This window comes from Microcaecilia unicolor, chromosome 6 (assembly GCF_901765095.1).
Source record: "Microcaecilia unicolor chromosome 6, aMicUni1.1, whole genome shotgun sequence".
NCBI lineage: Eukaryota > Metazoa > Chordata > Amphibia > Gymnophiona > Siphonopidae > Microcaecilia > Microcaecilia unicolor.
Window position 1 is genome coordinate 158,128,239 of NC_044036.1, and position 25,117 is coordinate 158,153,355.

The 25,117-nt window shown below is 41.8% G+C and overlaps 1 protein-coding gene across 1 annotated transcript in view; it reads left to right on the plus strand.

Moving 5' to 3' along the window:
• ARHGEF3 (Rho guanine nucleotide exchange factor 3) overlaps nucleotides 1–3,233 on the plus strand; it is a 256,348-nt gene extending 253,115 nt beyond the window's left edge. Inside the window, 1 exon segment of the mRNA XM_030205432.1 lies at nucleotides 1,859–3,233. Coding sequence (XP_030061292.1) covers nucleotides 1,859–2,208 — 350 coding nt within the window. The 3' untranslated portion in view covers nucleotides 2,209–3,233.
• Nucleotides 3,234–25,117: the final 21,884 nt, after the last annotated feature.

The window sequence follows — 25,117 nt, forward strand, 5'->3', positions numbered from 1 at the left end:
GATCTCCATCTCCCAGCAAGATCCCCCACCCCCACAGGCCCCACATTTAAGATGGTTGGTAGTATAGGGGGTCCAAGGGGCAGGAGCAATGACCACTCGCGCCTGTCACTTGTGGCTCTAGCTTCAAAATGGCAACTACTATCTCTAGTAGCAGTCTCATGGTACTAACACAAGTACTACAAGACTGCCTCTAGAGGACGTGGTGGCTATTCTTAAGCTAGAGCCATGAGGGGCAGGAGTGAGTAAACATTGCTTCTGCTCATTGCACTTGCTCCTGTCGCTTGTGGCTTCAGCTTCAAAATGGCCACCATGACCTTTTTTGGTAGTCTCATGCTATTAACACTAGTACTATGAGACTGCCATGAGAGGACGTGGTGGCTATTTTGAGGCTAGAGCCATGAGGGTCGAGAGTGAGTTAACATTGCTCCTGCTTTTGGATTCCTTATACCACCAACACTCTTAAAAGTAGGCCTAGAGGGGTGGGGGGGAGCCAATGGTGATGGGAGTCTTGCTGTGGGATGGAGATCTCTTCAAGGAAGAGGGAGGGAAGGGGACCAGAGAACACCTCAGCCCATACCCATAAGTTATGCAGGATCTTGGCAGTATTCAGTGCCAGCACCACATAGCTAAGCAGGCATATAATTAGAACTGCTTTAGGTATGGTTCTGTATGCCTGCTTAGCAATGCCAGCACCCCCATAATTGCTGATTCCACCCCATAATATCCCTGCTCTGTTCCAAAATGGCCAGTTAGCACTGTTACCAGCGGCACTGCCCAGTTAAATGGTACTTACTAGTGATGGATAGTTGGGCCCAAGCAATTTAAGGAGCCTCTCTTGCTTGCTTAAATCACTTTGAATATCAACCCCTTTGATTGTAAGCTCTCCGGGGACAGGGAAACACCTGGTGTTCCTGAGTGAAACGCACCTTAATACTGCTGAAAAAGGTGTACGCTAAATCTAAAGATATATAAATTTATTTCCTGTTCCTACCTATGCCTCTCTTTCCCTCTGAATTTTTTTTTAAGTAGCTAAGTGAAGCATCAAGGAATGCCACATCCAATGGCATCAGCACCAAAAAATCCCTCTGCGCTTAATACTATTCTATAAATCTCACCTAAAGTTAGGCATGGTTTGTAGAATAAATGTAGCGCCTGTTCCTGCAACTAAAATGTAGGTGTAACCATTTACACCACCTGAAACCGGATGTAAATGCCCACGCCTAACTTAGGCGCGGACCGGGCATATTTTATAACAGTGCGTGTAATTTTTAGGAAAGTCCATTACCTGCCCATGCCTCTCCCATGGCCACATACCCTTTTGAGATCTGCATATTAGAATTTACATGCACCACTTTACAGAATACACTTAGAAAGCTGCACATTAAGTTCTAATTAGTGCTGATAATTGCTTGTTAGTGGCCAATTGTCAGCACTGATTGGCTTCAACAAATTCTGCAAACAATTGTAGTCGCCATTGGTTAGATTCTATGGGCACCAATCAGCACCAATAATTGTCAGTTAAGCAATTGTTAATACTAATCGGCATTAATTAGAATTTACACACACAACTGTCTAAACATATTCTGCAACAAGATGTGCATAAATTCTAAGTCGCATAGTTGACAAGGGGGCATGGCCATGGTGTTTCTCAAATCTATGAACGTTGTTATAGATTAAAGCTGTCAGGATTTACACCTAGTATTACTTGGCGTAACTGCCCGTGACTTAGTCATATGGACGTAGCTCAGCATATTCTATAATCCACGCAGAAATTGAGGCTTTTTTTCAGCACTGAGTTTCCCAGTCCTATCAAGAAAACTAATCCAGAAATATTAACATCACCTTTTGGTTCTTACAGTTAAAAATTTCTTCAGAGTGAGCTTCAAGAGTGGATCTCAAAACCAATCCCATTCTTTGCAAGCCAGTGATACTTTCAACAAGCAGCAGTGGCTCAACTGTGTTCGGCAGGCCAAAGAAGCAGTTCTGTGTTCAGCAGGAGAGGTTGGCATGTTGTATTCAGAAGGGCATTTTCTCATTTCTACAACTGAGAGAAGAGAATTGCAGCAAGAGACAAAGTCAGACCAAATGGACCATTCAGACAGCATGTCAGACTGTAGCATGGACACTAGTGAAGTCAGTGTGGACTGTGAACAAATGGAACAAACAAACTCTTGCGAAAATGGTAAACAGATAGAAAGCACCGTTTGACAGAAATCATGCACTTCATCAAAGTGAACCCTGTGTCATACCTGTACAGTATTTGCATTCCATAAATGGAACAGTTTGGAAAAGCACTTTGTAAACATTTTAATGATGGTGTCAGCCCAGTTTTTGTCTGGTATTTCTTCTATGAACTCTTGTACTATAACTGTCAATTATGTTTGTCTAAGTTTGAATCTTGCCACTACTAAGCATCTTGGTGGATGAAAGCGGTACTTGACCAGTTACTTACGTAGCTTCACTCTGTAATTAGTTTCATTTTTGTATTACAGGAGGAATATTTCTATTTTGTTACAGTGCTCTGAGTCTTACAAATGGCAGCTGAAAACTTCAACTTGATATGTTTGAACTGGAGTATCAGCGAGAGCTCAGCATGGATTATATAGTATTAGGGGAAGGTCATAAAAGTAGATAAGAAAAATAAAAAAAAAATATTTTCCAATATAATGTCTCAGAATAGAATGTGTTAGATCCTGTGGTAAGATATTGAGAATTGACCCATTTTGCAAACATCTACAAAAGTAAAAATGAGCATATAGCACTGTATGACAGACTGATAATTCAAGGCACAGTTAGTGATATATTAATGGCTAATTATCAGAATATGCGTCGCTATGTAAAAATCTGTGAATTTAAACAAATGTTAAATATTGATGTGTTGGGCATTTAAACATGTTAGGGGAATTCCCATTTTCCACCTATAACTTACATTCTTGTAGTATGCAGAGAGCTTGAAAAAAACGTACAGAACACTCCCTGTTCTTGTGATCTCATGTACTAACTTTTAAGCACTGATTAACTGAAGCTAGGAGGCCTTTTCCTAAGCTGCATTAAGTAGCCAGTGCAGATTTTACTGCATAGTAGCCATTAGAAGGTGGGGGGTGGATGTGCCAGGGACAGAATAGAGTAGAGCAGAAGAATGTCAATGGCCCTGTAGCCTCTTCCAATCAAGACTACTACTACTAATCATTTCTATAGCACTACCAGATGTATGCAGTGCTGTACATGTCACATGCAGGTACTTTCTGTCCCCAGAGGGCTCACAATATAAGTTTTTGTACCTGGGGGAGTTTTAAGTGACTTGCCCAAGATCACAAGGAGATGCAGTGAGAATGGAACCCAGGTCACCAGGCAAAAAGCCCAAGACCCCCCTCCCAACACCTAAGAAACACCCTTCCCCTGCATCAAGACCCCCACACACACGGGCCTTCCCCTTTCCCCACCCCAGGAATCATGGGGTTCCCTGATAGTCTAGAGGTATTGAGTGGGAGTGGTCGCCCTCTGCTTCTGCTCTATCTGGGTTTGGTTTCAAAATGGCCAGCCTGACTCCTACTGATAGTCTAACACTATTAGCTTGGGGGGGGGGGGGGGTCATTATCGTCAGGCCATGTGTGCGGCCTTCGTCAGGAGGATTTCAGCTAGAAAGGCAAATTGTGCTATCTGCTGTAGCATGTAATATGGTGCCCAAATGGTAAAAGCAGGGCAGATGCTGGGTACGCCCCCTGCATTTCCAACACAGGCTTTGCATTTACTGTATCTTACGGTGCAGTATGTGAAAAATATTACCATATTTAAATACAGAGGTGGGCAACAATCGAAGCAGTACATGCCAAATAAACCTTATGCATATTCATTGTGGAAATCTTGAAAACCCAACTAGGTTGTGGCCTTCAAGGACCATGGTTGCCCATTCCTGCTTTAGTAAAAGGGTAAGTGCAAATCGGTGCTGCTTTTAAATAAAAACTTATGACTCAAGCCCAAGTCCTAGGTCTTTTCCCCATGGCCGCAGAATGGAAGAAATTGTCAGTGAATTAGACCACAATGTAAGAGCCAGATCATTTTTCTTATAAACTGGTGGTATACACAATACGATTACACATGTAGGTAACAAAATACACTGCTTAGAGATACAAAAGCCTCAAATCAAACTATTTTTGTAAAATGGCTGTTCCCATAATACTTGCCATCCAATATATATACTGTAGCCTTATTAGTATTTAGAAAAATATCCATGTTGAATGCCAACATAAATATCCTTTTTGGAGGGAGGAAATCATAAGGAGCACATGTAGAATATCAAAAAAGCATCTATTTTATAAAGCAGCTTTATAAAGATAAGCTATTCTAATGTTACATAAGAACATCCCTATGTGTCAGACCCATGGTCCATCTAGCCAGTATCCTGCTTCCAACAGTGACCAATCCAGGTCACAAGTACCTGACAGAAACCCAAACAGTAGCAACATTCAATGTAGAACACCAAAGAGTAGCAACATTCGTCAGAATCTCAAACAGTAGCAACATTCCACGCTACCAATCCCACAGCAAGCAGTGGCTTATTTATTATTTGTTACATTTGTATCCCACATTTTCCCACCTATTTGCAGGCTTAATGTGGCTTACATAGTAACGGAGAGGCGTTTGCATTCTCCGATGTAAACAAATACAAAGTGATGTTGTGGTAAGATAAAGTTCATGTGGCACAGCCACATTAGGGAATCGTTCAACAGAAGAGTTGTGTTATGTCCATTGCATACTTTAGGTTTGTTGTATTGCAGCGTTCATGCATTTATGATGGGTTGGTAGGGTATGCCTTTTTAAATAGGTTAGTTTTTAGTTTTTTCCGGAAGTTTAGGTGGTCGAACTTGGTTTTCAAGGCTTTTGGTAATGCGTTCCACAGTTGTGTGCTTATGTAGGAGAAATTGGATGCATAGGTTGATTTGTATTTGAGTCCTTTGCTTTGCTTCCCCTTTGCCTATATAAGAACATAAGAATAGCCATACTGGGTCAGACCAATGGTCCATCTAGCCCGGTATCCTGATTCCAACAGTGGCCAATTCAGATCACAGGTACCTGGCAGAAACCCAAATAGTCAAAAAGCAAACAGGAGTAGTATATCTTAACAAAAAATTACATCATAATTAAATTCTTATAACAAACTATTTTATGTTTAATGCATTACAGTACTGAAAATATATAAGACAAAGGTATCAGATAGTTATGAGGGTGAGCTATCGGACCTCTTATAGGGCACAGCTATTCCAGATCCAAGCTCCTTCGAGCTTCATCAACCACTTGCCCAAAATGTCTTATTTATTCTGTTTGCTTTCTAGTGTGGTTGTGTTTTATTAATTGAAAATGAGAAAGAAAACATATTGTTGCAAAACAATTTCTTAAAAACTCCAAAAAGTCAGCAATCCAAGGCAAAAACAAAAGCAAAAAGTGACTACTTAGCTTATTCATATATGTAGAACACAAAGCTGCGGAGCTCATTCAAAACACTCGATGCCTACAACAACGGCAGTCCTTATGGAGCCGCATTCTTTTGAAGATTTGATTATTTTGGTGACTACTCCCAAAGATCCTGAAGCAAGTCATGCATTAAAATGGCATTGAACGTTCTGTGCAGAAGTTTTCCTCATGAAACAAGGTGACCTTGTTGAGGATGGATAGTTGGATAGCAGTGCACTGCTGGATTTGTGCAATTCAAGATCACTAGTTTATCTTTTGGAGGATAGATGGTTTGGGAAACTGGAGATTTTGCAAGTCACGGTGGCGGATGTAGTTGCTTTGTAAGTGGATTCAGAAGCAAAGTTGCCGCTCTTCATTGAGAAGTCTCATTATTTTCTTTGTTAGCATGCATGCTTATCCACTTTTTTAAGTTAATCTTTATTAGAACCCTTTCATGATATAACAAGGCTCATCCATTTTAGTATTCCGTTTTAGATTTGATGATTTTTTTGGAATCAGTTCTTTTTCTCCAGTATTGGGAGGTTTTTTTTCAGTCATTTTTTCCCTTCCTGAGAAACCAATGCTATTAACAGGACTTTAAAAACAGGGTTTAAACAAAATTAGCATTCCCGTATCAGGAGATTTGAGATTTCATTTATTTAATAAATTGGATTTCAGGAACCTTAAGTGGCTGGAGCTCTTGCAGTTTTAGAGCTGCCATTTACATGTATGAAACATGTTTTATATGCAAAAAATACTTTTATAAAAATTATTCCCATAATTTTAGGGATAGCTAAATCATTCACTTATTTACGGCTTGATACACTAAAGGATATTTCCCATCTGAAGGGACGTTTTATGACAGAGCTCCTACTAAAAGCACTACTGAAGATGTATAGTTTAAGCCTATTTCATAAAGAAAAGTAGGTGCCTACATTTCTTTATAAACTACTAGCATGAGTAGCCAATAAAGCATCATAATTTAAGGCATGATCACATACAACACACCTAAAGTATGCAAATATGCACATAAATTATATTTCATAATCAATGAACGTACTTGCTTCTACTACATAAACTCTACCCGTGTGTATGCCTACAATAAAAATCAGCACCATGGTTAATATTTAATTAAAGGTCATTTATGACATAAGTGATCACCTAAGCACAAAAATGAGTAAAATTGTGTGGCATAGTCTTGACATTTAAAACTAATCAGCTACTTATAAAATTGTCACCTTTGTATCTATGGGGGAAGCGCTCAGTACATCTGGTCCTTAGTGTGACACGTTTGCGTTTGGATGGTCTTTTTGAAACTCCATTGTCTGCCTTAAAGGAGTAGCCTAATGATTACTGCAGTGACCTGTGAACTGGATTTGATTCCCACTGCAGCTCTTGGGACTGGACAAGTCACTGAACCTGCTGTTGTGCCAGGTACACAAATAAGTACCTGTATATAATATATAAACTGCTTAGATTGTAACCACAATGAGTAAAATGGCAATATATCAAATCTCATTCCCTTTCTTAGCTGTATTTTTAGCAATACATAACCTACTGTCCGGTTACCGCAGGAGGCTTTAACCGCTAGGTCAATGGCTGGCAGAGACAAATGGATGCATGGCAATTTTCATTTTGCCACACGTCCATTTTCGGAAAAAGATTTTTAAAAAGGAATTTATTTTTTACAGGTACACTGAAAAATGATTCTGCACACGCCCAAAATGTCTATGTTACCACAGGCCATTTTTCAGCACGCCTTTGTAAAAGGGCCCCTTAAATATTTCATTGATTTAAAGACCGAGCACTACTTTGGAACTAAAATACAATGATCATGCACAAAAAGTTCAAAGGGACCGTTTTCATTATCAGTTATGACACAAAACCTGAAATGACCTGAACATTACATTAAAACCAAATCAGCTTGGAACAGCCATACTGAATGAATTATACTTCTTTATAAGAAGAACAGCATTTGTATATATGACAAAATACTTTAATGTATGGCCAATGATCAGAGTGATTACACCTGCACAAAAACAGGCTTACTACTCACTTAACTGGAAATACAGCTGGGCTACGTCAAAAACACGAGCCCCCTTTTACATCTGTGGGTACTTTCACTATTGACCTTCCAAAATATCCGATTTATTCTGGAAACTCCTGAATGGAAAAGGCATGACCTGAATTATGAAACCTCTCTCCTCTAATGATCAGTAAGAAGGAAGAGGGTCTTTTACTAAGGTGCGCTAGCATTTTTAGCTCACGCTTATCGCTGATACCCGTTATATTCCTATGGGTGTCTCCGCGTTTAGCGCCAGCTGATTTTTAGCACAAGCTAAAAACGCTAGTGCACCTTAGTAAAAGACCTCCTAAATCTTTACCTTACAAACATCTCATTAAGTACTAATTATGTTTTGACTTCTATACGTTTTAAGAAACTGAGGGGGCCCTTTTACTAAAATGCATTGAGAAATGGCTTAGCACGTGGGAAAGTCCTGTGTTAAACACACAAATCCTATTTTTTATGTGGCCTAAAAATAGGGTATTTTCTTATCACAGGTCCTGCACCAATTTTTCCATTAGCGCACAAGACCTGTAAAAATATTCCCCAGCCATGACATGCCCCCACCTGAAAAAAAAACAACAAAAAGCGCGTCCAATTAGTGCTGACAGCAAAATTGCTGCAAAATGCTTTTGAATGCATTTTGCGGTAAGCCTTTTTTTCTTGGGTTAAGTGCACATTAGTGCTTAACACAGTTCAGTAAAAGGGCCCCTGAGGCAGTTGCTGATGCAGATGGCTACCAGCTTTCTGGACCTATGTGTAAATTTTTTTGAATGGGCCTGTAAAGTTTTAAAATACATAGAGAATTATTTTATATATTGCAGATTTGTTTGTTAAAAATCAATGCTGTTTCAAACATTTTTTGAATCTGAGGACTACAAGGTGTATTATCAGTCAGAAGAATCTGTTTTCAGCATTTAGGTGAATATACATTTTATGTAAATTATTTTTATAAATAAAATCAAATTATGTATTTTCTCATTTTTCATAATATACTTAGAATTGTGTGTAATATACAAGATAAAGAACATAAAATTTTGGATGCCTTTTGCTTTGATAACATAACATAAAGGAATGTTCTCTTCACTTAAAGAGGTTTTATTCCCCTTAATTTGTCAAGCTTTTAAAGTACATAGCCAGTTAATGAAATTAATTTCTGATTAACCTATTAATATAGTGAAAACATTAGAGGATCTCTGATTTTCTTTGTCAATATGCAAGATATAGAAACAGAGAAAAGTGTAAGCAGATAAATACCATATGGCCTATCCAGTCTACTCATACATGCTATCTACTCTCCCTTAGGAGATCCTATGTACTTGTCTCAAAAAAACAGTAACTAGAAAGACACACAGTGGGAGTCAAACCTGCATTCTCTACATTGAGGGGTCCAACCTTAACTCCTACACCACACAGGTATCCCCAACAGTACTTATATTCTTCAAATATTACCAAAACTGGGTTTGTAACACATCATATTTACGAGTTTACAAAAGTAACACACAGAATGTTGTCATTTACACTGTACATGTCACATGTTACAAAATAGTCATTGCAACAAAACAAGGTATATATCTATGATTTTTGAAACAAAATTTGTGGTTAATATTATACTATAGAATGTTTTTCTGTATTTATAGTTAATTTTTGCTGTGTGTAATTTATTTAAAATGGCTTCATAACTAGCTTTGAGTTATGTATTTACATACATTCATAAATACTATATCTGATTATAAAATGGAAAACAGAATAAATTTAAAGGAAGAAAAAGAATGGGAATGTGCATTATTATAGCAACAATGGATGCAACAACCTTTTGTTAAAATGTTGGAAAAAGTATCTTTAGTGTTGGCCTGTGGTAAAAAAATAGTACTGAATGGTTTTAATGAGAAAATATTTTTGTACAACTTTAAATTCTCTGGAGGCACTTCCAATAAATTACATTAAGCAAATATTAATTTTATTCAAGTAGAATTTAGTGATTTGACACCACCAAGACAAGACACGAGGGGCTCCTTTAACTAAGCCGCAGTAGTGATTCCCAGTGCAGCAAATGCAATGAAGCCCATTCAATTCCTATGGACTTCGTTGGTATTGCCACATGGGAATCGCTACCTCATTGCCACAGCTTAGTAAAAAGGAGCCCTAAATATGTTGAAATAACAGAGAGAAAGCAGGTGGTCGGATTATGAAGATGGTTTTACAACTGAACACCTAAATTGTGAAGGCACATAAGTCTTATGTATTTCACTACTATTCAAACAATTCTTAAATATATGGACCATCAGCACAGAAGCTCACAACTTTGCACTAATTATTACACAACACTCTACCATTTAATTTATCAGTCCTTTTGTTAAATCAGCCAAAAAGTACATTTTAATTAGTTCAAAACTTACCTGAATTCTTCTGGATCCAAAGAGCAGATCCAATCAGGAAACGATCAGTGTCTGCCTGTCTCTTACACAATTATGTTTTGGGAAACAACCTGCATCAGGGACAAAGCATAAGTTCGTATAGACTTTAGAGTTTACTTCAAAGAGTGGAGTAAAGCAAAGATACTTACCTATAACAGGTATTCTCTGAGGACAGTATGCTATATATTCTCACAAGTGGGTAACGTTGCCCGGTCTGGAGCTTGTATCAAAGCTTTTCACAGAGCTCTTTTGGAGCATGAGACATGCGTAAGTGTGCATGCATAAGTGTGCCTTCCTGCCTGGTGCGCAAACATGGGACCAACAGTACAATACTATAGCATAGAAGATTATCCCAAGAGGAGGTGGGAGGTATGTGAGAATATATAGCCTGCTGTCCTCAGTGAATACCTGCTACAGAGGTAGCAGGCTAATATTCACTTCACTTTCTCCGAGGCCAAGCAGGCTAATATTCTCATAATCGGGGAAACCCTAGCTACCAGGCTCACTAGGAACAACCACCAATGATGACAGAACATAGAGAAACCGGTAAGCAAATTGTCGGAAGTGAAGCCTGGGAAAGAATAAAAAGTGTCTATGCGGGTAGAGTTGAATTCTAGAATCCAAGGTAAAAGTGCATTACTATTCCATCAAATCCATGAAGGGAATGCTGCCACAGGCAAGCTACCCAGAACAGGAACGAGATATAATGTGTACAACTAAGAGAACACAACAGCCCAACCAACTTCTTAATAGAAGCGAACCATATAATCATGGTGTTTACACAGCAAGTCTGAAGAGGATTATCCTGGGTAGCCTGGCCTGGGTGGAAGGAAAAGAAAAAAGGAGGTGGCTAAACAGATATTTAGCAATCCCCAATGGCAAGCCATCACCTCTAGGAAGGAAGGTAGCTAAAGGCTAAGGAGAACACCTGTGGAGCTGAGGCCACATCAAGTGTCCACTTGCAGTGTAATGAGTGGAAGACGTGCTTGCCATGCACGAGACTGCAAGAAAGATGGAGGCAAGAGAAGCAACTAATGTAGATCGAACCCCGATACAACCCGAGGTAGGAACCTAGGGTACATGCAGAGAACATTGTGATGAAAGATTAAACTGCTGACAGGGCCAAAGGTCATAGTCCCAATGAGCCTATGTAACAGCCATCAGAAATAAAATAGGTTGAGGTCAAGAATTTCCCTCAACAGGAAAACAAGCAGCGTAAGAAAGTGCTTAAGAAATGGGAATACCGATGCCAAGGTCTCAGAAGCCTTATACATAGATGAGAGCACTGAGGAAACCAACACAAATCTCCACCAAGTCGACGTAGACTAAACTCAGAAAGATGTAGAAGATATGCTTATCAGACGGCAAACCTATCCCATTGGAAAGAAGAACACTTCAGCGGGAACATTCTGAAAAGCCAGAAAGACTGTGGAGACACTTCAGATAAAAACACCAGAAGAGCTAATGCGAAGCCTTGATCATCCAGGCCGTGCGGACAGAGAAGGGTGTTGGCTCTTCGTACTACCTGCTCGACCACAGAGCCTGCCCCAACAGGGAGATGAGAGGAGATGAATAGAGAGCTTGTTCTCTCAAGAAGGGGAAATGTACATGATGGTAGACTTTTCCGGACCTGGACATGGAACAAATGGAAGGACAGGATTATGTACTGCAATAACCATGAGGATATCCCGCAAGGATGTCCAGAAAAGGAAAGAACCTGGACGGCTGTGCAGTCTGTGATGAGGTCAGCGAGCCTTTCCAACCGTATTCCCTAAAAAGGTAATCTCTCCAGCACTTGACAGCCACCCGTTTCGCCTAACATACAAAAACAGAGAGATGTAGTCACCAAGGATCACGTGGTCACAGCGGAGGTAGACCTGCTGGAAGCTACAGCTGACCCAGTACTGGTGATACACTATCTATTGCTCAGTCAACTGATTAAGTGACTCGACTAGCTCCAATGTGAGAGAAGCTGCCAAAGTGAGCATGGAACAAGGATTCATAGTATATGCTCGTGCAGAGGTAGGAGGATTGAAGTCCGGAGAAGGGCAATGAAACCCCATATTTAGCTTCCAAGTGGATCCATGGTTACTAGCCTTGGTTTATTTATTCCTTACTAGAGTACTATGGACCAGCCACCCCCTAATAGGTGGAATAAATAACCAAGGCTACGTAGGTATGAGAAATGCAATTGTTTATTACTTACCAAGCATAGATAACATAGTAATTTCTCATGAGAGTACAGAACTGCTTTACATAAGTATGAATTATTTAGTGTGTTTCGCCCCCACCCCAATTACCAGCCAAGCCAATTTGCAGAGATAAAAGACCCAAGGCTACGTATGAGAAAGCAATAGGATTTATTCCTTATAAGAAAAACAATTATTTTATTATTACTTGCCAATGCAGATACAATTGATTAGTTTCTCATGGGAGAGCAGCCCTGCTTGCACAAAGGTACTGGCTGTGACTTGTCTCCAAAGAAGTAGGAAATACAATCACTTATATACGTTCATAACATAACAGGTCATACATAGGTAATCTGACAATAATCACACTTATTGGATACAGTGGGGGAAATAAGTATTTGATCCCTTGCTGATTTTGTAAGTTTGCCCACTGACAAAGACATGAGCAGCCCATAATTGAAGGGTAGGTTATTGGTAACAGTGAGAGATAGCACATCACAAATTAAATCCGGAAATCACATTGTGAAAGTATATGAATTTATTTGCATTCTGCAGAGGGAAATAAGTATTTGATCCCCCACCAACCAGTAAGAGATCTGGCCCCTACAGACCAGGTAGATGCTCCAAATCAACTCGTTACCTGCATGACAGACAGCTGTCGGCAATGGTCACCTGTATGAAAGACACCTGTCCACAGACTCAGTGAATCAGTCAGACTCTAACCTCTACAAAATGGCCAAGAGCAAGGAGCTGTCTAAGGATGTCAGGGACAAGATCATACACCTGCACAAGGCTGGAATGGGCTACAAAACCATCAGTAAGACGCTGGGCGAGAAGGAGACAACTGTTGGTGCCATAGTAAGAAAATGGAAGAAGTACAAAATGACTGTCAATCGACAAAGATCTGGGGCTCCACGCAAAATCTCACCTCGTGGGGTATCCTTGATCATGAGGAAGGTTAGAAATCAGCCTACAACTACAAGGGGGGAACTTGTCAATGATCTCAAGGCAGCTGGGACCACTGTCACCACGAAAACCATTGGTAACACATTACGACATAACGGATTGCAATCCTGCAGTGCCCGCAAGGTCCCCCTGCTCCGGAAGGCACATGTGACGGCCCGTCTGAAGTTTGCCAGTGAACACCTGGATGATGCCGAGAGTGATTGGGAGAAGGTGCTGTGGTCAGATGAGACAAAAATTGAGCTCTTTGGCATGAACTCAACTCGCCGTGTTTGGAGGAAGAGAAATGCTGCCTATGACCCAAAGAACACCGTCCCCACTGTCAAGCATGGAGGTGGAAATGTTATGTTTTGGGGGTGTTTCTCTGCTAAGGGCACAGGACTACTTCACCGCATCAATGGGAGAATGGATGGGGCCATGTACCGTACAATTCTGAGTGACAACCTCCTTCCCTCCGCCAGGGCCTTAAAAATGGGTCGTGGCTGGGTCTTCCAGCACGACAATGACCCAAAACATACAGCCAAGGCAACAAAGGAGTGGCTCAGGAAGAAGCACATTAGGGTCATGGAGTGGCCTAGCCAGTCACCAGACCTTAATCCCATTGAAAACTTATGGAGGGAGCTGAAGCTGCGAGTTGCCAAGCGACAGCCCAGAACTCTTAATGATTTAGAGATGATCTGCAAAGAGGAGTGGACCAAAATTCCTCCTGACATGTGTGCAAACCTCATCATCAACTACAGAAGACGTCTGACCGCTGTGCTTGCCAACAAGGGTTTTGCCACCAAGTATTAGGTCTTGTTTGCCAGAGGGATTAAAATACTTATTTCCCTCTGCAGAATGCAAATAAATTCATATACTTTCCACAATGTGATTTTCCGGATTAATTTGTGATGTGCTATCTCTCACTGTTACCAATAACCTACCCTTCAATTATGGGCTGCTCATGTCTTTGTCAGTGGGCAAACTTACAAAATCAGCAAGGGATCAAATACTTATTTCCCCCACTGTATATGATAATATTATGGTTAACACTGATTGGCTATTATAATAATGTGGTTAGTACTTACTGGCAAAGCTAATAATGGACTAGCTCTTCTTGGAAGACTAACCAGCTTATTTTCGAAAGAGAAAAACGCCTATAGTGCGACCTAAATCGGGAGATAGACGTTTGTCTCGCAAAGGCACCCAAATCAGTATAATCAAAAGCCGATTTTGGGCGTTTCCAACTGCACTCCATCGCGGAAACGAATAAAGTTGACGGGGGCATGTTGGAGGCGTGGTGGAGGTGGAACTGGGGCATGGTTATCAGCCGAGAGATGGGCGTCTTTAGCTGATAATCAAAAAAAAAGGCGTTTTTACCGTGATTTTGGGTCACTTTTTTTGGACCCTTTTTTTTTTCATGAACAAGTCCCAAAAAAGTGCCCCAACTGCCCAGATGACCACTGGAGGGAATCGGGGATGACCTCCCCGGACTCCCCCAGTGGTCACTAACCCCCTCCCACAAAAAAAAAACCCACTTTAAAAACTTTTTTCCCAACCTGTATGCCAGCCTCAAATGCCGTACCCACCTCCATGACAGCAGAATGTGTTCGATCCTGTCACAGCCTTTCCCTGGGTCAGATGTGGCTCTCGGGTGCAGTACAGGTTCACATCAGCATTGCATTGTGGTGGGTGTAGGGTATTGGTCTCCGTGATTTCATTAGCTTGTGTTACAGTCTCACGATGTTGGTAGTTGGTAGGCTCTTCTCCCATGGGGCTTTTCCCCCTGCCTATTAGGTCAGAGTGTGCCCTGTTGTGTTTCCTGTTGTAGTCCATGCGGTAGTGGCCATTTTTGTAAGCCAGTTTTAGTTCCCTTTCCTGTGTTAGCCACGTTAGACCACTTAGTTCTTCCCTTGAATGTGGCTGAATGAGGGCATTGTACAGCATTCTGCCAGTTCTGACCTACTGCTCATCTCAGTACCAGGGAGACTCGTTGCCAGTGGGGCACAACCTCTGATCTGCAGTTAACTGTGAGGTAAAGGTGGTTAATCTCTACGAAAAATGTCCTTTATTGGAATAGTCTTCAGGTGTCAACTGGTGTGCCAAGGTTATATAGCAGCAACCAGTCCTAGAGGCCTGCGTGTATGCAGGTCCATGGAGCACTTTTAGTGGGTACCGCAGTGCACTTCAGCCAGGTTGCCCCAGGCCCATCCCCCCCCCACCTGTAACACTTGTGCTGGTAAATGGGAAGCCTACAAAACCCACTGTACCCACATGTAGGTGCCCCCTTCACCCCTAAGAGCTATGGTAGTGTTGTACATTTGTGGGTTTTGGGGGAGGGGGGTTGGGTGTTCAGCACCCTTGGTAAGGGAGCTATGCATGTGGGAGCTTTTTCTGAAGTCCACCGCACTGATGTAGGGTGCCCAGTTGGTGTCCTGGCATATCAGGGGGGCGAGTGTACTACGAATCGTGGCCCCTCCCACGACCAAATGGCTTGGATTAGGACGTTTTTGAGCTGGGCGTTTTTAGTTTCCATTATTGCTAAAAAGAAACAAACGCCCAGCTCAAAAACATCCATTTTTTCGAAAATATGGTTCGGCCCGCCCCTTCACGGACCCGTTCGATTATGCCACGACATCTTCCTGAGGAGTTATCTTGTTCTATTTTTCACTAAAACATCTGTGACCACCATGTTGCTAAACCATTTTACTTTGTTTTCCTATCCTCGCCCCTTCGTCATTTCTGCTTGCACCAGGGTGTCTCAACAGATCATGATTTGAGCCACACTGGAGTTCAGGCCAGTGTCACACAAGCTCTGGCCTGTTAGTTTTTATAATCATTTTAGGCCTGAACCAAGGTTCATAGTTAGGTTCATTTTCTACATCTCCCCCCCTTGAAGGTCTTCGAAAGTAAGGCCTTCACTACATCAGGAATGGTTTGTGTCTCCAGCAAACAACCTAGTCCTGCACCTAGGTGTGTGCTCACACCTCAAAACCTTGAGCCAGCTCTTTATTGTCATAAGCTCAACAAATATATTAATAGTGCTCCAATTGCAGGCTGGATTAGGTTGCAGGCATCCTAGAATACCTCAGCAGGATGGGATTTCCGTTCCTGTCTTACCCATATCTCATGAGCACTAAGAGGTGGATAGTAAGTAGGGGAGACACTAGTAAGGGGAATTTGTGTGTTTGAAATTGCTAATGGAATAACCAAAAGATAGGCTGAAGGCAGCAGTTAGGGCTTCCATCACAGAATAGAATGGTAGCAACAATTTCTATGAGTAATTCCCTTTTACCTTTATAATTATAAAACTCCAAAGGAAGAAAATGGGGTTTGGTAATACCTGTCCTTACTAAACAAGTTGTAAACTTTGACTGTGAGGCGGGAGGCATGCTAGCTTCTTTGGGCAAATTTGAAAACAGTAAAGCAAGGGTTTTGCAAGATTTGTCATTATTGTTATCACTCTGGAGTAACTTTAGCATGCATATGGTACCATTGTAATCAGTGTCAAAGTTTAAGGAAAACGGAGCCACGGTAGGCTCAGGACGGGGAGTAGAACAAACATAACAATCTGATAAATTCAAACTTTGGGTGGTAAACTGTAGTAATAGCAAAAGATAATACAATCCCTTTCCAGTAATAACAGAATGATAGTCAATAGGAATACCAAAACAAACCAGAGTCCAAATACAGTAAGTTGTATAGTACATGTCTCTGGACCTGCTGTTGCAGGGAGATCTTGTCCTGTCTTCAAGATGGACCCGGAAGGTATGATCTTGCAATTAGCAGCAAGTTGCAGGTAAGGCTTCTATTCTGAAAGGTCCAACATAAACAGGATCCTTCCACATCTTATGGGGGTAATGTTTTCTGTGGACTAGTTCTCCTACTTTCAAGGCCTTTTCTGAATTTTCTGAACTGAACTTGAACAGAACTGAGCTATCCCCCTTCTGTCTGGCAAAAAAAATGACTCCAAACAATAAATCAATTAACAGAGCAGGCAATGAGGGCCTCTGTGTAGGTGTCAGGTCATAAAGGATAACAAATCACTAGATATCTGGTCAAATCCTTAACAAAATGACATTAGCTCAATGCTGTGTTCAGATATTATGCTTTTTACAGTTATAGTGATAGTTAATGCAGAATAAAATCAATTGCTATTCTTGCCTATCCCAAAAGAGTGTATCCTAATGCATATACATATTCCTGTTTAAACACTTCCACATAACATATTCACTTCCCAGACCTTCTAACATACAGTGTACTCTCTAGACATGATGCTTACTATATTATTAGCATGTACTCCTGCCATGTGATAATTCACAATATTTCCTGTTAAACAGTTCACACAACTCGCTATTGGCAGATAATAATTTTACAAATAATTTATTTCAGCATCTCTATAACCTTTCACATACAATTTTTCCCTGCAATTCAAAACATAAATTTAAGATATTTATCATGGTAGTTTTCTCTTCTTTGGGTAACCAGAGTTAGGCCCTTGCTTAAGATCATTAGAGAGGCACATTTCAATTATGGAAAAGCAAAGTAGAAAAATAAAATTACATCAGTATCCAATTGCTAACTGTAGAAATAAAGGACAATAAAGTTGTAAACTTGTCCTAAGAAAACTAGTTAATAGCTTGCATAACGGATGAAAATAGGGCACCAAGTAATCAGGGAGGTGCACCGTTTCCCCATTTATACAAAACAAGGCTGAGAAAAGACACAAAAAGTAAGAGAAAAGTGTAACATTACACTGTTTACATTGAGTATCAAAATTGTAGATATGTGATGTAGAAGCGTTGCTGAAATAAGGACAAAAACAATTATTTATTTGTAAGATAGGGGGAAAAGTGTTCAAATTCAGGTATTATAAAACAATAAATTGAGAAAGTTTGTACTCAGACAATGGTCCCAAATAAGAAATCTAAGAATGTATCTCTTTTGTAGTGAAATAGAAAACAAATTAAACAAATTAGGGCAAACTACACAGTTGCCTAGAAAAGTTCTGGATCAGCACAAAACATTTTCATTCAAGCTGCATAAAAAAAATGTAACTTCTTAAATCGAAACATTGATCTAGATTCACTTTTTTTGAGGGGCAATTTCTCTAGAATCTCAGTTACCTGAGGTACAGTAACACAGATATGTATATCTTTATCATGAGCGTGATGAATTAAACACATTAACGTTTCCTTGCACAAATCACATTTGCAAAGCAAAGGTCTCTACTGTAATGACTAGTTTGCAGATAAGAATCCGTTCCCTTCCAGTGCTGCTATTGCAAAAAGTCAGCAGGACTTCAGGAAATCCTGTGGTGAGAAACTGCACTGTCAAGTTACAGCTGATAATCTCTCTATATAAAAGGCAACACCAACGTTCTATGAAGCCTCCAGCCGGAAGTGTGAAGGGGGCAAGATATCCGGTTTCCCTATGAGTGTCTGCCCCGCCCTCTCTGTAACACAGTCGGTGAAGGAAAACAGCAGAGCACGAAATCAAATCGCTGGCTCTGTAACAGTGAAGGACTCAGAGGGGGGAGGGGAGAGAGGCCAGAGGGCAGGGACACACACACTCCCACATGCACACAGAAGAAAACATTGCTAGCCCCCGTTTCATTTGCATCAGAAACGGGGCTTTTTTACTAGTATGATATAAAACAGCATCAGAAAAGTTGAAATTTAACAACAACAACAACAACAACATTATTATGTATAGGGAAAACAGAGGATGATATGTTCCTAAGGCAGCCGTTCTGAGCGAAAAAATTTCCCTAAAATACTGCACTAAAACCCAAGGATATAAGCACAAATAATATTAGCATAAGTACATGACAATGTATAAGACACAAAAAGTGCCCCTTCAAAATGATCTGTCCCATGCTGCAAAAGAAAACAAAAATATTAGTGTAATTTTAAATATAAAATGCAAGGGCACTGTCCCAGAGGAAGTGCACTGCAGGATATAAGTTGCAAAGAAAAAGTCTTAGTAATAGAGTTCAGGATTCCGAGTCGAGTGCTATGAAATAGAAATGGATTTACAGTCCCTGAACATAAAACAGGGAAGTTAAACAAAATGTGGTTATGTTTCTGAGAGAAGGAAAAAGAACGTTTATTGCCCATCCATAGCAAAGGAACCCAGGCAATCTATTCCAAGAAGCAAGAAAAAGGAACTTGATAACGAAACTGCTTTTTGTGAATACACGGCTGAAAACAGAGCAGCCATGAATAATGTGTGCCAAGAAACAAAGCAGACCCTGCTCAAAAAGGAAGGACGTTTTTTTTTTCTCTCTCTGAAAGGTTCTCATATTCTCAGTTAGAAAACCTGTAACACTCACAATAAAAAGTATCCCTATTTACACTATAAAAGGAAACCGCACTTATTATCAAAGGTAAGTTAAGATTGACATTCACTCCAGTGTAGACATTAATTCTTTAACTTTCAATCATAATAACAATTTACCGAAACTCAAAAGTGTCTATTTATTTTATGGTGTGACAGAGATCAAGGTACTTCCTCAAATCTAATCAAAGGAGGATGACAACGCAAAACTCCATTCACACATAACAGATAAACACTTCAGTTATTAAGAGACCTCTTTTTTTTTTTTCATTTCTTTCTTTCTACCTAAATAATTTACCACTTTGGGTGGTAAACCATAGTAATAGCAAAAGATAATACACCCAGCTAATGTGCGCCAAAGGATAGCTCGTAGAAATCCATACTCCCGTGAGAGTTAATCCAACTCCCCTGGAGGGAGGAGGAAGTAGAGCCCAGGAAAACCAGGTGAAACTGGTGCATGAAGGCTATATCTACGTGAGGGAGCGGGCCACAGAAGGCCCTCCGTACCCCTCACGAGAACTTCATGAAGAACTGATGGACCAGGACTAGTATAGATCTTCTAGGAGGAGACTTGTAGCCCAGGAACTAAAAAAAAAAGGGGGGGGGGAAGACAGTCCTCCACCTCCGAAGGTAGTGAAAAAGATATTCGCCATGTCCTCAAAGGGAAAGACAGGCTCATCAATGGAGATGACGTCCGTGTTCTACTTCCTGGGCTCTACTCCCTCCAGGGGAGTCTGATTAACTCTCATGGGAGTAAGGACGAGTACATAGATCTGTAAGAGAGTGAAAGGCAGAGTAGATGGCATGGATGGGCAGACTGGATAGGCCATATTATATTTATCTGCCTTCATTTTCCTCTGTTTCTGTGTTTTTAATACATAAGGGAGCAACTGTAGAACTGGGTGGCATGTATTAAGCACCCCAATGGAACTTGCTGAGCACTAAAGCTCCAGTATAATGGCGTCTGTTGTAAGGAATATGCCGAAAGGAAGAGGGACCCCAGCTACCCACCGGAGAAAAGAGAGCCGGAGGGTAGGAGGGAAGACCCTAGGGATGCTCAGGTTTTGCCCAAAAGGGACATAAAGATGGGAAACTACAACTCCCAGAAGGCCACAGGAGAGCTACGGGGGAGGAGAAGTAGGGTGCAGAACCCAGGAGCTCCAGAAGAGGGCCGCCAGGGAAAAGGAAAAGCTGATCTCCCACCTGGTGGAGGCAGGTGGTGGAACCGGTGGCAGGAGAAGGAAAAGCAGCTAGCGAGTAGTAATGCAGAAAGTGTAATCAGCTGGAAAAGGGGTGGGGGGAGGAGAAAATGGACTGGGCTACTGAAGGAGAGGGGGAGAAGGAACCAGAGGCGATGGAGCAGGAGGAGGCTGAGCTGGTCTTAGACGAACCCATGGAGCTCTTGGCTATGGCTCAGCCAGCACTGGAGGTATAGGGGAGAGGCCTGGGTCAAAGCGGGAGGAGGTCAGGAGAATAGAGACTGACCAAGAGGGTGGGACCCAAGGCTTTGAGCCCGCGCAAAGCCTAGCTCTATTGAACTGTGCTGAGAGAGAAGCCTGGCTGTACTTGGTCTGTGTTTGAAACAGCCTAGCTCCATTGAACTGTGCTGAGAGAAGCCTGGCTGTAATTGGACTGTGTTAGAAAAAGCCTGACTTATGGAGCTGTGCTGAGAGAAGCCTGCGGTACTGGGACTGTGTTTGAAACAGCCTAGCTCCATTGAACTGTGGCTGAGAGAGAAGCCTGGCTGTAATTGGACCTGTGGTAGAAACAGCCTGACTTTATTGAGCTGTGCTGAGAGAAGCCTGGCTGTATTTGGACTGTGTTTGAAACAGTCTAGCTCCATTGAACTGTGCTGAGAGCAGCCTGGCTGTAATTGGACTGTGTTAGAAACAGCCTGACTTTATGGAGCTGTGCTGAGAGAAGCCTGGCTGTACTGGGACTGTGTTTGAAACAGCCTAGCTCCATTGAACTGTGCTGAGAGAGAAGCCTGGCTGTAATTGGACTGTGTTAGAAAAAGCCTGACTTTATTGAGCTGTGCTGAGAGAAGCCTGGCTGTAATTGGACTGGGTTTAAAACAGCCGAGGAGCTGTTGAAGAAAAGGGGGCTGGGGGTGCAAATCTCAAAAACAGGCCCAAGAAAGAAGAAGAAACACATAAAGAGGAAAACAGAGAGCTCGGTGCTGGTGGTGAGGAGGCTGCACGGACTTAGCCAGTAGGAGCATTGTTTACACTGTACACAAATGCAGTAATAGAATACAGGCATAAACCTGCCTTTGTGCCCACAAAAATAGGTGTGCTTACCTATGCCAAATCAATAGTAGGCATAACTGGCTGCCTTCTATTTGTCATTTGTGCTAATTACAATACTCTGTAAATTACCTGTGTAGATGGGAGACATACTCACGTTTCACCCATACTTTCACCATATGTATGCGCTATGCAGTTACACATTAATGCACTTACAAAGTATTTTATATAATGGTGCAAGTGTACATACAAATATGTGCCAATTATCTTCCATATAAGGATGACCTCCTACCACTAGTACCATAAGACTACCGCTAGAGGTCACTGGTGCCATGTTAGACAATAGCACCAAGCCGAGTGGCAGAAAAGGGGGATTGCTGCCATCTAAGCACACTGCCCCATCAATCTACCAATGCTAACCCCTCCAGGTAAGTCCTGGGGGGTGGTCAGGGGAATGTAGAGCACAGTCTTCCTTAGGCGGTGGGGTTGGTTGAGGTGGTCAGGGTGTTCATTGGGGCTTGCCTAGACATCAGGACTCAAAGTGTGTGATTGGGGGCTCAGGATGGACATCTTGGGGGGGGGGGAGTTCAGATGGACAGCAGGGAAGTCAGGTGTGCTATTGAAGGGGGGAGCCTTGGAGTCAGTGCTGTTGTGAGTAGCTGTCATGTAGCATCGTAACTCATTGCCACCACAATTACACACAATTGGCCAAGGCATGCAGTGGCCACAAATTTTAACTACGAGGCAGATTCTGGGCACAGGCTTTGCACTTATTCACCGGCCAGGTCCTCCATTCCTTCAAAGATCATATCATCACCTAGTTCCCCCTAGTCCTAGAGCTGCCAATCTAGAGTCAACCAGACGTAGTGCCTTTTTTTCCCGCTCACTCCACATCTGGAACAGTCTCCCTATCACACTTTGTAGTAACCTTTCCTTCAAATGATGTAAAGCCAAATTAAAAAGACTTGGCTTTTTAGCCAGACTTTTGGGGGGGGGGGCAGTTCTGGGGTTCACCAGCTAAATTAAACTACCTACAGTAATGTTTTGTTACTTTCCTCCTCACTCAACCTTCCTTTCCCTGGTGTTTTTCTTTTTGTGACCGATTTGCTTTACTATTTTTAATGGAGTTCCATTCTAGTTCTGATTTGAAGTTAGAGCAGTATAGTAAGTCTTAATAAAATAACTATAAACTATCGCACTTTAATTTTTGCATTAAACATGTGTTAAGTGCCCCTATGTTTCTTTTAATTTTCTAGTGCTTCTATCCCGACCAGGCCTAACCCCATCCACAGGTACTGGAATTTCTCTGGCTTTCAAGGTCTACGAAGGTACCTGCTCCATAGGGCATACTATGAAATTTTTATAGCTTGGGGTCTCATACCCCGCTTTAACTTTTCAGCTCACTAATCTCTTTTGGGGACCTCACTGTTGTGGCTCCCTGAACCCTGGGCATTTTTTCACTTCTAAAAGAAACCAGTCTCCTTCTCAAGGATTCAGGTCTACTGCCTCCACCCAGGGGATATGAGATTCTCTCTGCCTTTGTGCTGCGAGACCCTTTCCCCTTTTCCAACCAGCGTCATTCAGGACATTTTTCTCTCCTCCGGCTTCAGTTTGTCCCTTGTCCTCATACCTGTCTCCTAGTAATGACTCTTTTAGGTGTATGGAGACAAGGTATTAGGGATGGGCTCTCCTCCCCTTTGCTAAGCGTCACCGTTTCCTCCATAAAGGGACGTTCTTCTTCCCTGTGGTCACCACACATACCCAAGATATAGAGACCTGATTAATATATTCTTCCCCCAAACCTCCTACAGTTTCTTCCTCTGTTTCTCCCAGGGCTGTCAGATGCTATTCTGCTATGTGTCCCTCCTGGCCACACTCTATTGCCCAGAGAAGTTACAACAAAACATTCCTTTTATTTTTCATACAACCTATGACATTTCCAGCTACTTAAATCCTTCTTCTTCTGAGCTTGGACACCTCTGTACTTATTAAAGGCATTCCTACTGGGGCTACTGCAGCATTCACACAGCTTGCCATCCCTTTCCGTCTTTCCTGGAGGAATATGCTTCAGAAGGTTTAAAATAAGACTCGCCCTTCTCCAAGAAGCTTGGTGTGATCTCCCTTCTTGTCCTGCTCTCTACAACAACAGCAGCAACAACAACAAAGGCTCTTTAACAACAGCTTGACCAGTTTCAACTAGGCACAATTTAATACTGCACTCAGCTGATATCAGCACTATAGGAGACCTTCAGAAGCACCTTTCCCACATCAACATGCCTCTACTGAGACCCCTGGCTGTGGAAACTTTCTGTACCCTACTCCTCAGTTCTCAGTGTCCTTGGGGATCCTGTTTCAACCCACAACCACCTGGAAGTGAGTTGGAGACTTACAATCTGAGAAGTCCTAGTCACTCCTCCTGGTTCTGCTTCAAGCCCCCAGTAATAAACATCTCAAGATGAAGATTTCCCTTTCTTCCTGGACCCAGGGAATGCAGCTTTCTTTTCCTCATTCTCTCTCCAAACCTAGGGACTGCTGCCTTCCTTTCCTATCCACCATCAAAGAAATAAAATAAAATCTTCTCTTTAAACCCTGCTCTCAACACATAAGGAGAATCAGTTAATTAAGGAAGCTGATGAGATTCAAGATGGCCGTTGCTGTCGTCTGACATACCTTGCAGCTCTCTGTTTCTTACCGCAGTAGCGATGCCGAAGAGGAGAGGCCGCCCCGCCTCCGCTGCCCCTCAGCGGCAAATCTCTTCCTCAGAACCTGGTTCTATCCAGGCGTATCTTCGGAGAGCAGGGGTACCGGCGTTGTCAGGTAGCAGCCCGCTGGTCCGCCCAGAGGTGGATGGAGACCCCGGAGCATTTCCTGGACTAGAGCTGTCGCTCAGCCCCGACATGAGAGCTCCTCCCCCACAGCCAGGTGGTGGTAGCTCTCCGCTGCTGGTGTCCTCAACCCCAATTCCAGAAGGTGGTGTGGGAGAGGAGAGACAGGAGGTGTTTCAATCATCCGAAGGAATTCGGTGCAACGGAGAGCCTGAGACCTCGATGGAGGGAGTGACATCAATTACACCTGTTGTAGTGGGGGAGTCTAAAGCTTCAGGTTTGTATCAGACGATCTCTGTTGACAAGTCTGAGGTAATAATTACTAAATTTCCTATATCAATAACTAAACCCGAAGAAGTAATCCTGGAAAGCTTGTGGACTTTAATTATGGATCTAGGCAAAGCACTCGTTCCACAAACACAAAAGTTGTCACAAGAACTATCTGCTTTAGAAGAAAAAGATAAAGAAATTGATTTGAAGGTGGAGACTTTGACTCAACAAAATAAAACATATGAAAGAGATATTCAACAGATAAAGTCTGTCAAGATAATATTATAAAGAACTTAACATATTTAAGGAGGAAAACTGAATCCTTTGAGAACTTTACAAGGAGTAATAATCTCCGATTTCTTAATTTTCCCAA